At 38.1% G+C, this 13,589-nt stretch overlaps 2 protein-coding genes across 10 annotated transcripts in view; one reads left to right on the top strand and one right to left on the bottom strand.

Moving 5' to 3' along the window:
• The window catches only part of ENTREP2 (endosomal transmembrane epsin interactor 2), a 131,772-nt gene extending 120,217 nt beyond the window's left edge, over window positions 1-11,555 (top strand). For 3 of the 5 annotated variants that reach the window (XM_084532248.1, XM_084532249.1, XM_084532251.1), the window contains exons 8-12: window positions 347-422; window positions 3,005-3,598; window positions 7,183-7,260; window positions 8,150-8,478; window positions 10,537-11,555. In XM_084532248.1, the coding sequence (XP_084388374.1) occupies window positions 347-422; window positions 3,005-3,598; window positions 7,183-7,260; window positions 8,150-8,478; window positions 10,537-10,722 (1,263 nt within the window). In that variant the 3' untranslated portion in view covers window positions 10,723-11,555. The remainder of the gene's footprint in view (window positions 1-346; window positions 423-3,004; window positions 3,599-7,182; window positions 7,261-8,149; window positions 8,479-10,536) is intronic. The other 2 variants (XM_084532250.1, XM_084532252.1) reach the window with 2 other exon arrangements.
• Window positions 11,556-12,828: 1,273 nt separating this feature from the next.
• Window positions 12,829-13,589, bottom strand: part of APBA2 (amyloid beta precursor protein binding family A member 2) — a 96,678-nt gene continuing 95,917 nt past the window's right edge. For all 5 annotated transcript variants that reach the window (XM_084532243.1, XM_084532247.1, XM_084532246.1 and 2 more), the window contains one exon: window positions 12,829-13,585. In XM_084532243.1, the coding sequence (XP_084388369.1) occupies window positions 13,514-13,585 (72 nt within the window). In that variant the 3' untranslated portion in view covers window positions 12,829-13,513. The remainder of the gene's footprint in view (window positions 13,586-13,589) is intronic.

Genomic DNA, 13,589 nt, shown 5'->3' with positions numbered 1-13,589 from the left:
TGAAAAATATAGAGTATTGGAAGAGACTGTTTTTAATAAGTTTGAAGCACTGCAGACATGCAGGTTTTGTAATGTGGCCATGCAGCCCCAGCTGCTATGTATTCAAGATGAATTTAGCTTGTAGATTCTAGAAAAACAAACTAAGAAATGCTTTAAGCACGTTGCTTTGCACTGCATTTTTCCCGACCCAAAAACATTGTAAAATATTACAATTAGGTTTCAGACTGAATAGCAGCAGATAGTTATTTCATGTTGCCAGCTCTGTATTGTTCAGATCATCAGTGCTATGCTTTGTTTTGGTAAACTGCTGACTAATGTACTGTTTCATTAAACAATTTTCATTTAGGTCACTGGTACTGATCAGCAAGTATCTGAATCAAGCTTGGGTGAGAGGAACATGACCCCGGGCTTCAGCACACAAGGTGATTGATCATAGTGTTATTGCCATCTACTTCGCTGAGATATTTTTGTGTAGGATTTTTGAGCGGGCTTTTACTTCTTTTTTTTGCCTTTGCTAATGTAGAAAGAAGGATTTGCTTCCAAATTGTTCATGGCAAGAACCTTTTTGCAGCCATAAAAGATGTGGCTGGAAGCACAGAGGAATTGAGAAGGGAGATCTGTTTAACAAAGCATGCTCTGTAGCTCCCCTGGAAGCGTACTCATTGTGATTAAAGCCCTTTGAGGCAGCTACGACAACTGTCATTTCTCTTTGAAGAGTTCTGCATATAGCAGGCAGTTTGTTTCTCATTGTCAGCAAACATGAGCGCCTGTATGATAGTGCACGTGTCCCCTCTGCATGTTGTAGTTACCCTGCATGGCTTCCAGCAGCCCAGACAAGAAATGTGCTTCCTGAAGCACAGATGTGAATGAGAGTAGCATATGAGTAAAAGCTCAGAGCATGTTATTTTAAGTTAAAAAGTTACTAACAGAGGCCTCCTTAACGTGTCTGTTGCTGTGGAGGGCCCTTTTAAACTCAGTGGCTTCAGCTATGTGGATTGAGTGATGCTGGGTAGTTTGCATTAAATAATTACTGTAGTAAAGCTTCCAATAAATACTTTTCATATAATTTCATATAATGAACAGACTGGTAGGTGTTCTCAGTTAGTACACTTATAGGCAGAGAGGAGCAGCCTAGCAAGGAGAATCTGATCTTAAACACAGTGTCTGTTCTGCATGTAATTGAAGGACTTTAGTTTTCAGAGCCATCAGCTGTCACCTTTAACTACTGCTAAATATTCAAACAAACAAGCTGATGTTTGACTACTGCAGTGGAGTATGATAACTGAAGGTGACTGGCCTTTAATTTCTGCTATTAACAAGGACTAATGCACAGCTAGGTACTAAAGTTCAAAAGTACGTTTGGACTTCACATCTGTCAAACCCCTTCTCCTGCTTTGTATAGTACTTGGGGGAAAAAAAGTGCCCATGGAAGAGTAGCACAGTATGAAGCTGTAAGTACCGTGTAAGGCCCTTGAGTGGTGGAAATACAGTGTAAGGCCCTTGAGGTTGAAAATGGTACAAACAGCCCCAGTCTAGCTATCAGTTAAATCCAACCAAACCAGAGTTAAGACAGTGAAGATCTCTGCTCTGAAGACAGGCATAAACTTGATACTTTCATTTATCCAGTTATCCAGATAACTTCATAGGTGTTTCGAAGCCTCAGTTAAAAGAGTATGTTGAAAAGAATCGTCTCATTAGGTAAAAAATGTTTGGGGACCCATCACATATATAAATGGTCCAGTAAACTACTGCAGTTTGAGCAGTGCATGTTAAGCATTTTTAACATAGTGTAGCTGCACAGATGTATTTCCATAAGTGATTATAATGACCTTTTTGGCAATCTTGTAATTGTGTTGTAAGTATTACAAATCTATTGCCTAGGAACCCCAAAAGAAAATAGTTGGCTTGATCTATTTTATGTAAGGAAAAAACGTCTTTCATAAAATCCAATTTCATGAATACTTGTTTTTCATGTTGATAGTTAATTTCTGCCTATTGTGAAAAGCTTTCTGCTTCCTAGACACCAAAATTTGGGGGTGCTTATGAGCATTCCCTTATTCACTGCAAGATCCTATTTTTCTGTTCCTGTGAACACAAAAGTTAAAATAAATTTGTCTCATCAGTATGGTTAGTGACAGCTGTTATGCAGAAGAGGGTATCAGAGGATGCTGAGCTGAATAGAATAATGTGATTTATATTTGTAAGTATTTTGATTTCGGATGTAGGGCCTTCTCAGGAATTTCAGTCAGATCTGGGAAAAATGTTGCTTATATTACTGGAGACTGGGAGGTGATGTGATCTAGTTCAATTTCCTTAATTTCTGTCACAAATTTGGGAATAATGCAGAGCCAAATACTTATTTTCGTACACGGAGTCACTTCCATCCATAACGTCTGTATGAACACGTGGCAGAGGAGGTGTTAATGATGTCAGTTTGTAGTACAGAGGGCTTCCAAGATGATGTGGCCCTGCACAGAATGTTTAGCTTGTATCTGAAACGTGAGTGTCTGATTTCTTAGGTTGTGTGCCAGAGATGTGATGTGAAGAGTTCTCATTTGTATAGATCTTAAATATATGTTTGAAGGAAGTTATGCCTGGCTAGAAAGCTCATACTTACAGTAGTGATAGGTTTGGAAGCAATCAGAGCCTTGTTTTTCCAGCATTTCTGTAAAGCATTACTTTGCCTACCACCACATGCAATCTCTCACTGTTAACCAGAGAAACCAGCAGTGGCAGATCTGCTGCTAGCCAAATGTAGTTTCAGATGGGACTTTGGCTTCAGTGCTCAAAAATGTTTATTAGCTGATGGAAGTGGTTGACAACACAAATTACCTTTGCTGAAAGACACTAAAAACAAGTAAATTATGTTACTGCTTTGGCATTCTGTCACCTGAAAGGTTTGGAATAATTATTGATCTACGTGACAATTCCCAAATGTAAATTAGGATATTGAAGTTGGTGGTGCAAGAAGTCTTCCTTTTTCTCTGGGTCTCTTGTTTTGCAGTTTCTGGTGAGAGTACCTCGCTGATGGTCTCTGAGGCTGCCGATGTCCCAGACCACAGCTGCTCCTCCGAAGATCTTTGTTCGCTGGAAGTTCAGGGGTCTCTCCGTTCGGCAGATTTTTCTCCCTGCTGTACGAGCCGCAAAGGGGCTACAGGCCAGAGCTGCAGCAGTCTGGATTACAGCATCCGCTGCAGGTCCCACAGAACTTGCTCAGAGGGTTTTCCTGATGAGGATGACAGTTTGCACAGCAGAGCATCTACAGACAAGTCACAAGGACAGGAAAATGAGAACTGTGCTCACGGCAGATCCTCAGACTGTTCCTCAGTGAATTTCAGCCCCTCAGAAAGAGAATTGCAGAGTTCTGCTCAAGAAAGCAATGTCACAGCACATTTGAAAGAAAAGAAGATCTGCTGTATGGTCTCTAGCCAGCCCGCTGTCCCTTCCCAGACTGCTCCCTGTTTTGGACCTCCAAATACTGCATCATATGTGAGCAGCCCCGAGAGTACTGTCCAGCAGCACCATGGGACAAAATGCCGAAATTCAAATATAGTCCGATCATTGAGCGATCCTGTGTCGTGTTCGTCTTATGCAGAAGGTAGGTGTAGTGTAACGAGGATGACGGAGCTTGGACCTAATGAGTGATGTTGGTTTAATGCATTTGGTGCTGCTGTACATCGTGAAACTTTTCAGTGAGGGTTGACTGACATGTGAAGACTTAATTCCGTGCACATCTTCTAGATCTATTTTTTTTTTTTTAAGTGAAAGTGGTAAAAATGACAGTGAAATTAATTTTGGATTTTCTGAATTGTACCAGCCTTTCTGCGCTGATCAAAAAACCATCCCCTGAGTAGATGCTTCCACTCCTCTTTTACTGTTATATTGAGAAACTGAACTACAAGGTTGAACAATAGCTGGGTTCTATGTGGGAAATGATTAATTGAGCTGTCATGCTTATAATACAGCAGGTTGTGTTTCCTGAAGGTGACACTGACATTGACAGGACTGGTTCATTTCAGAGGCAGTCACAATGTAACTGTATTGGACTGTACAGTGACAAGTTTTAAAGAAAAAATAAATGAAAGATGAGGCACATGACAAGTTGATGAATGAAAAGGAAAGCTTTTGACTGCTGAAGATTAAGCATCTTCTGCTATGGATCTCCTTTTAGACAAGTTGGGAAGAAGAGAGGAGTTGTTAGCTGAACCCTGTATCTTCATAAAAATCAGCTTATTGGTGGAAAATAAATGTTTGCTTTAGAAGGGAGTGGCTTGGTCAAATAACAGCAGGAATGTAGATCTGTCTGAAGCATTTGAAAAGTACAGGTTTTACAAAAGGATGTAAACTGGAGAGATTCAAAGGGGTGACTGGGAGTAGTGGTTTGAAAATAAAGATGAAAGCTTTGGGAGTTGTCAGATGATGCTGATACATATGCATTCACTGGGCTTTCTAAGGCTTCTAGAGAAAAAATCATGACTACATCAGAACAAAAGTAGACGAAATGCTGAAATGACTGGTTTCATTTAGGAAGATGAAGTGTTGGTTCTATTATATTTTTGGCATCATTATTCTGTTCCTATGAATTTCAGAGACCTCATACCTAGTTCAGTAATTGAATGTCTTGTACCTTTAGAAATCTGGCTTCAGCATGCTGTCGAGGAAATGTGAATCTTTAATCTAGAAGTCTGCACTTTTTTAATGAAATTTCCTCGGCTAGGATATGTAGGTGCTATGAAGCTGCTGTGCAGACAGTAAGTAGGAATTTCTGAATCCTTTACACTGTGCCAAACATGAGAAGAACAGCCCTTTCTCTTCTGGATTGCATTGTGTGAGTTTTCCATATTGAGCTCCATATGCTCTCTGAGTAGTGTTTGACAGAGATGTTAATGTAGGCAGCCGTATCTATGTGCTCTAGCTGACTGCTGGGACATCTGCCCTAACAGATGCTCTGCCATCATTCTTAACATGTCCTAAATACATCCATCATCTTTTCTGGAGGAGTGGCATATTTAATTTATTATCGCTATAGGAATTATTCTAATTTCCAAGTTTCCTAGTTGAGAACAGGAGTTAAACATGACTGAGATTTAACTGGTCTTAGCAAAGATTGTAATAATGAATAATGAAGCAGAGATAGTTCTAGAGATACTGGTCACACATGGCAGAGCGGGAGCATGAGATGGGGTAACTCCGAGGGAATGTCTTGGTGCTGGCCTAGTTCTCTGGTATGCTGTGTACAGAAGACTCTTTAAAACCGAATGTTCAAGAGAAGCACTTGAGTTTAGATCTGCACATTTCTTTCATTTATATTTTTGGCAAATTAGAATTTGCAAAATTTTACTCTGTGAAGGTTTTCACTACTTCATTTCACGCACCTTCCTCGCTCTACTTGTTGATGACCTTTATTTGGAAATCAGAAGTGGCACAATTCTGCTAACGTGTACAGGCTGCTTGTAGCAGCCCTTAAGCACACTTGTCCTAAGCTGTGACAGCTGAAGTTCTTTATACTCAGCTCACTTAAAGAAGCATTTGATCTAGGTTTGTCATAACTGACTGCTGGTCTAACTGCATCTCATTGAGACTAATAAGTCATGTAAGAGACACGCTATAGATTTGGGGGATTTGAGGATTGGGGGAGCTTCAGGCATTTTCACGAATGGGAAAATGTAATGGTCAGGTCAGTAAGTGGGGTTTAGCTTTGCCCTAGGATCCCGTCTTTTTGCTTTAAAAAAAATAACTCATGGGCTGATTAACCTGCCCACAGAAGTCAATGGTAACAGATTTAGAAGTGCAACCTTAAAGTTAACTGTGTAGGGCTTTTTTTATTTTTCAAATTGGCCTTGAATGTTACTGTGATTGCACTGCACCTAGTTTGGAGCATAAATTATTTGGCACAGGGTTGTTGCATGAGTGCAATAGGGTTGTAACAACTGGGTAGGCTTTTAGACTGATAACACGAGTCACGTGCTTCAAGCACGTCTTGTCAAGATGGACTCAGTAATTCCCCCATTTATCATTTAATGCTGAAAGTGAGTTTATTTGTTTTAAAGTATCTGTCATTTCTAGTATAGAAACTAGATAAAAGTTTGGTGTAATAGCTGTCTTTATAATCACTGTGTAGTCCCTGATTTTAAGTCTCCAATTCCCTGATTTAAGTCTCATGCATTCACATAAAATCTCTATAAAAAAATTTTACCACTTAAAAAAAAGGGAGGATTGGGGGGGTGAACCTTACAAATGAGAGGTTTGCACATTTTCCTGTCTTTTCTCCATAAAGTTTATCATAGCAAAGGAGGACAGAATCAACTTTGAGCACTGATCTTTGTTTCAGTAAACTTGATCTATGCCAAAATGCAGAGATTATGACCACGTGGCTCTGTCAGCTGAGTGTCCTGGGATACTCCAGGGTGATTATGGTAGTGTCCGTGCTCCATGTAATTCAGAGTAGTGTCCAGTATTGTAGTTTTGTCTCTGGCACAGGTTTGTTAAGCAGGGTAATAAAGGATGGGAAGATAGAACTTCTCGAGTGTCTCCTCTCGTTAAGCATGCTGTGATTCATGTGTTGCAGTGTGTCAGCTCCATGAGGAAAATTCAAGACAGGACAGTGGCTGTCTCTTTGCTTACTTTTCTGTGCAGCATCTTATGTTTGTTTGACTTCATTTCATTATTTTCATTACAAACTTTCCCTAAAGATATGAAAGAAAACCTCTACTAATCTACCAAGAAGTTTAAAATAGTTTTCAGTTCTGAAAACAGGCACAAACACACCCAGCAGAATGGAAGGGCTTATTCCATCTTGCCTGTCAGAAGCTTGAGATCAAAAAGAGTGCAGTGTTAATTACAGCACAGTGTGATCTTGTGATCATGAATGCTTGTGCTGGCATCCCAGAAACACTGTCATTAGAAGACAGCTACATCCAGAGCTGTTTGTTGAAGCTCTGGAAACATTTGTTATTAATTGTATCACCAGTAACCATAATGGTCACCTACCCAGGATGTTTCTGAATATAGTAGTTTCTCTTTGTGAATGGACATCTTGCAAGTAGTATTGCAGCTGAGTAGATTCATTCTGTAAAGGAGATGATAAAAGATCCAAACGATCCAAATGTATTTTTCCTTGCTCTCAGCACAGGATAACAGGGCTTGATTGTGCTGTTTCTGTCTGTCTGTCTTTGGTTCAAGGTGATCATTGTGCCTGGACTCCTCCTGCCTATAGACGGCATCAAGATGCAGGATTATCTCCAGCAACATTAGAAACAGGTGAGGATCTGTTTTCTAAAGCAGGATTGTGTAGATTTCATTATTTTGGTTTAAAAATTAAAATAAGCTCCTGATAGAGAAATATGAGCAAGAAAGTTTGGAGTAAAAATTGCTCAGTAACAGCACAAATGCATGATGTACAATTCCAACAGAACCGTACTTACATGTGTTCACCGAGCACACCTCTTGCCAGACTCCTGGTTCTTGTACTAAATATAGTGGATTGGGTTTCTTTGTCTCACAGCATACTGTGAAGAGCAAAAACGGATTCTCTACACATGCAAGCATGAGGTGTGGAGGCAGAACTTTCTCATTCTGTTATGTTGCTTTATTTATTTATTTTGGACACCGCCTTTGATCACAAATCACAAATGCTGCGATTGAAGACTCTTAGTTTAGCATTTTTGCTTTCTCTGTATTTCTCACCAATCTCTCATATGTGATTCCCCACTTATCATTTTTGGGGCCTACCTAGAAGCAAGGGGAACTTTATCCTTAAAGCCAAACGAGCTAAAACATTCCAAGTTACATATGTAACAACGAGTAGCTGGCATTTCCCCTTACCAGTAATGTTCACTGAAATCGCTGAAAGTAAAGGTAACAAAAACGCCTGATTTATGAAGCACTTTAATTATTCCCACACTCTCCCTAAATACAGCCCTTCTTGGTCATGAGAATGAATTGTACCTTGACCTTTGGTTAAAAGGTTTCCTCGATGACATGTTTTTGTTATCTCTGGAGAAAACAGACAATTTATGACAAAACCTTTTGTGAGGTTACTTGACTTGCCTTGTTGTGTTTGTTTTGTTTTGTTTTGTGGTTTTTATTTGTTGTTCTGGTTTGTGTAAAACATTTACTTTAAAGATGTTCTTCCCCCCCCTTCTTTTAGTTCCTGTTTCTGATTCTCATATGGCTGCCCCTGCTTGTCAGCATTCTTTGAGCAGTTTCCTACCAACTGGAAAACAGAGGGATACAAGGAAAATTGATTTCCACTTAAAGCCAAAGGCTTTGCGAACAGCCTCAAAAGAGCGACCACGCTCTTTAGTGGACCTTAAGGCATATAAAGACACCAAAATTTTAGTTGCCAAATTTTTGGAACATTCAAACTGTAATCTCCCTCCAGAAGTACGTCATGTAGTGAACAGTATACGATCAGTAATAAAATCTGATGAAAGACACATGGAAGAAGCCATCTTCAGTGCCAATATTATAGACCAGGTATGTCACTCGTGTTCTAAAGATTTGCTCAACTTTGAGACATGTGCCTTATGAAAATGTTTTTATAGTTTTGAATAGTTCAGAGAATTATTACAAATGATATCTTGTGGTAACATGGCTTTAGTAGGAAATAATTTGTATTTATCAAGCAGTAATGCATTTTACACTGAGGCAATTATACATGCATTTTAAATTCTTCAGCTGAAGCCAGTACTGGTAAAATCCTAAAAGAGATCTGTAGGGAACTGAGTTTACACATTGGTAGTCAGCGATATCTCTTATTTCCAAAGGCTTTTTAAACCTGAGGTGTAGTATTCCCTACATAAATTTGTGGTGATACATGGAGATAGCATGGATTCAAGAACTGACTTGGATCTGTTGATCTGTTGTGTCCTTTTTTATTTTTTTTTAAGGCAGATGTATTTGTACAGCATTAGCTGCTAGCTGAAAAGAAAGAGGAGATAAACAAGCAGGGCCACAATCTATCAAAATAGAACACCGCAGTTACCCTTACTTCTCCTAACAAGAAGAATGACAGTGACCCTTGCTATTTTTAAGAAAAATAATTGACACTTCATGCTTTTGAGAGAGAATAAAACAAATGCAAGGCTTGGTAGGAATCATATAAATATTAAAACAAACAAACAAAAAACTAGTAGTGGTAGCAACTCTTATAATCTAATGCATGTTTAATAATATGTCTATTGATTTCATTAATTTTTTTTCCAGGAAGGAAGGTGATGAATCACCTCTTGCTAGTATTGTTGCCAGAATGAAAGCTATAAAAGTGAAGTTCCTTTTACACTGTCAGATTCAAAAAGCAGAATGGTCTTAGCACTGACTAACCATGTTCAGGTTGATGGTAGACCTTCCAGAGCTGGACAGATGATCAAGGATGCATGTTTGGGGCTGTTCCTCCATTATGAGTTAGTATTTGTGGCATTAGTCTGATGATCCCTAAGTGACGGAAATTTGCTAAGTATTAAAACAAGATACAGTAATGCTTAAATTGCAGGGTGTTTATTTTTATTGTGAGATAGTTTGATGTAGCAGGAAATGTACAGCATTTAAAAAAGCTTGTTGCAAGATTGTCTTTTGCTAACTATGAAGTAGAACAAAGCAGCATCGCTGTATCAGTTAACCTTACAGTCAGGTCATTATGCAAGCAGTACTATTATAACATACTTAATAGAGAGTCAGTGTGGAATTAACTTTTAACATTTTTATTGCTTTACCGGATTTGCAGGTCATTAAATCTGCAAGGTTAGAAAGCTGAAAACAATTTATTTAAACTAAAAAAACAGTTTATCCCAAAACAAAGCAGTATGAAAGAATTTGAGTGTTTATGTAACTCATTAAACTAGAAACCAGTGGCTGAATATTTACCCTGTTCAGGTTTCTTTGATCCAAGGGGACATAGATTTTTCACAATAAAGCAAAAATTCTAGTAAAGATATATTTTCAGCCAGAAAACGTTATTTATCAGTACAAGTCCAGGCTATCCCAGCAATCTACTCAGGAAGTTACAGCATTTTGGTGAAATGATTGTGCAATTCAGATCTGTGAAGCAGTTTGATACTTCTGTTAACAACAACATGCTTGTTTATCAGGCTTGCAAGGTTTTAGTTGTCTCCCACCTTCACCAAAGCTCGTGAAACATCTCTATCTCCTAAAGAAATTGTCTAATTTGCTCCAAACCTACATGGATCTTTTATAAGGCAGAACTGCCACCTTTTCCACTGGTCCTTTTCATTCATATATAAACAAATACCTGCTCGCCCCTTTGCTGATATGATACTACAGTAGTGGTGCGAGGCCTGACGCCTTTCAAGCCTGCCTTTGCTTGCCAGTAGGCCGTACTCAGCTGTGAGCAGCTGTAAAAACGCAAGTGGGCTAGGCTCTGGGTGGCTGCATGAAAGCACAGTTTCTTTGTGGGAGTTCCATCACTAGGTAGCTTGAAGGATGTAATATTCAGAAGCTGAACCTTTTAAATGAAATAAATTTTCACTGTTTTCCCCCATTTTTTCCCTTCTCCATTTCTGCCCTTTTGATGATCAGGTTATTACAAGTTCCCAGCAGAGTGCGAATACCTCCAGAAAGCGGCTCCAAGAAGATCTTCATCTTCAGAGTTGTGGTGCTCTGAGCTCTCCAGTTGCCTTCTTACACAGGTCCCATATCACTCGCAGGTTAGAGCGAGACAGGCCTCACAGTTTAATTGGAGTTTCCCGGGAAACCATCCTTTGATAATATTCACAGGTATGTGATTCCAGCAGAGAGAATTGAGGAAGAAACCAGGACTGGGAGAAATACAAGTAGTGGATGGCTTAAAATGGAAAAAGTATCTTCCTTTGGAATTCTACTTTTTTCCAACAGCAGGAAGAGAACACCTGATTTTCTGAATGTAAATTTCAGCCCTGCATTCTGAAAAATTTTAACTGATTTATTAGTAAACTCGTAACAAATGTTTTCTCAACCAGAAATGCATATATTCCACTGTACTTAGAGAAATGCTGTTGATGATGTCTAGCATTTCTTGAAAACCATTTCAAAACCACCATAGACTGGCTGTACAACTTAAAAGTTGTATTTATTTAATGTACCTCAAAGTGTTTTAACTATGATCAGTGTTTTAATAAAAAGTATTTCTGGACTTTGGTTTTTCAACAACTGATTTGGATAGAAATGTAAAGGTGATTCATATGCACATACAGTGCTGCTTCTAATTCATTTTTCCAGCGTCTTTCATGCCAGGCTAACTGATCTGCTGTATTTAAATTCTTATTATTCTGCCCTCTCCCTGCCCATCCCGCCCCACCCTCAAGATGTTGCCTTTTTATATTATACTAAAGGTTGCAGTGTGAATTGTTTTTACTTTGTTCTGAATGCTCCAGAGTTTTAGTGGGAGCAGTATGTGCTATTGAAAACTGATGTTTTAAGTACTCTGTGAATTGTGTCCAGAAGGTGCATTAGGGAAGAAGTCTCTGAAATTCTGCATTTCCAAAAAGAGTTTATAAACTTACAAATGCCAAGTGATAGGAAACTAGGTGAATTTTTATCTAGCAGAGTCATAAACTTTTTTTTTTTTTAAAAAAGGAATTGTTATTCCAATTAGTAGTCTGGATAATTGTATTACTAAAACATTTCTTAGTGGCTCTGCTGCATTTTTGGATAATTTAAAATTATCTTTTTTTTAAAAAAAAAGTATCCTTGATGCTAATTTGATTACCAGCATAAACACAGGTCTACCAGCAATGTCTTCCAGTGCAAGCTTCATCTTGGCTCTCTCAGAGGAAATTGGAAAAGGCCTTAAAGAAAAGGTTCTCATAAAGAACCTACCACATGCTGACGTTTCAGGGTTTAATTTTTTTTGCAGCAGTGCTTGTCAGTAGTGTTAGTTTCCATTTGAGGTTTAATCATATACTGGGTTCATTTGTGTCATTCTGAGCTGGGCAGACATCCTGTGAAAAGGTCACAAATGAATGTAGCTGAAGATGGGTAGTTTAAGTTTTACAGAATAATCCATTTTAATGTATTTTAAGTATAGCATGATTCTGTACTGATGTGAAGTTACAGTGACATCCAGTGGCAACCAGGTATGCTATCTGAAAACATCTACTCTAAAGATGATAATACTGATACATGAACTTTTAATTCAAGAGATGAATTCCCTTAAAAAAAAAAAAAATCTGTGACCTTTGCAACTGCACTTAGTTGAAGAATTAAATGATATTCTAGTTTTTTTTTTTTTTTTTTTTTTTTTTTTTTTTTTACTATGTAAACTTACACAACAAAGAAAATAAGCAAGCTTTATTTATTATTTCAGATTTATTAGTGATAGTAGGTTAATTCTTTCCTAAGGTCAGTTGCATGCAACACACTACTCCTTGAAGTACAGTCATCTAAAGCTCTTTAGTTACTGCATGGTAAGGCTTCTTAAGTCACAGTGTATTTTCTTCAAGGCTTTGCCCCTCCCCCCCCCAAAAAAAAAACCTAGACAAAAAGTTACACCAATTAACATTTATGTCATAAGGAATACAACTTTACTACTTTTTTTTTTAATCTACACACAATCTAATACTGCTGATGGTGCTAGGTTATTTGTCAAAACAATTCACATTCAAAACACATTGCCTCAGGAATAAGAATGCTTTATAAAAAACAGAAAACAGGTAAGCATGGCTTTCCCGTTTAGAGCTAATATAAACAAAAAAGTAATATGCAAAAGTTAAAAAAAACAAAACAGCCCAACACATACATTACACAAAACTGTGCAATAAGTTATCCATGAAATCACTCTGTTAAATCATAAAAATCACAAGCATTAAAAATAAATATGTATCTAAATAAATATTTTGATTTTTATCTTGTGGCAATTATTCTTTATTTAGCATATGAAACACTTGTTACATATTTATGTTCACACCTTGCCAAACAGGTTACACTTGTCATAACAATACCAAGTACTACAGTGGTTTTCTTTACATTAGAATCTAAAAGTTTTAACTGCACACGTTCCTTTCCACTGAAATACCATCTATTCGGCACCAGTTTTAAAATCACACCATGCCATCAGGAGTGGACCGCTTTATGGGACTGGGATTTTTTTTAGCTCAAGGCAGCCGCAGCTTTGTCTAATTGCTTGTCTTTGCCATTTTCTGCGGTCTCATTCGTCAAGTTTTCACATTCACCATGTTATCAAACAGGACAGACATACATACATCACTCCACATAAAGGTTACAAATAAATATGTTTTAAGTTTTATGAGAAAAGAGTTTAGAAGATGTTGCAAAATACTTAAATGTTTTACAAAGATTTTGTGTCGGTGATTATTGTCTTTGACCATCCTTCTCATTACTTTTTGCCAAAGAAATCAAAAGGAAGGAGAAAAGGCAGACACCTGTCTGTTCCTTGTGTCAGAGTCCTCAGGTCAGCTTCAAAGCCTTTCATTCATACAAAATACAAAGTTCTCTTCAGCTATGAGGGCTTCAGCTCTGATGGAATCATTTATTTATGTTGCTGCGAGAGAGTCACAAGCTAGATGTATAGGGGTGTCTCTTGCCCAGTTAGAAGCCTGAACATGGCAGCTGGCATAGTCTTCATATGAATCTGT

This window comes from Aythya ferina (assembly GCF_964211825.1).
Source record: "Aythya ferina genome assembly, chromosome: 11".
NCBI classification, from domain to species: Eukaryota; Metazoa; Chordata; class Aves; order Anseriformes; family Anatidae; genus Aythya; species Aythya ferina.
Note: the sequence above shows the minus strand (reverse complement) of the source record. Positions and strands in the feature narration are given on the sequence as shown.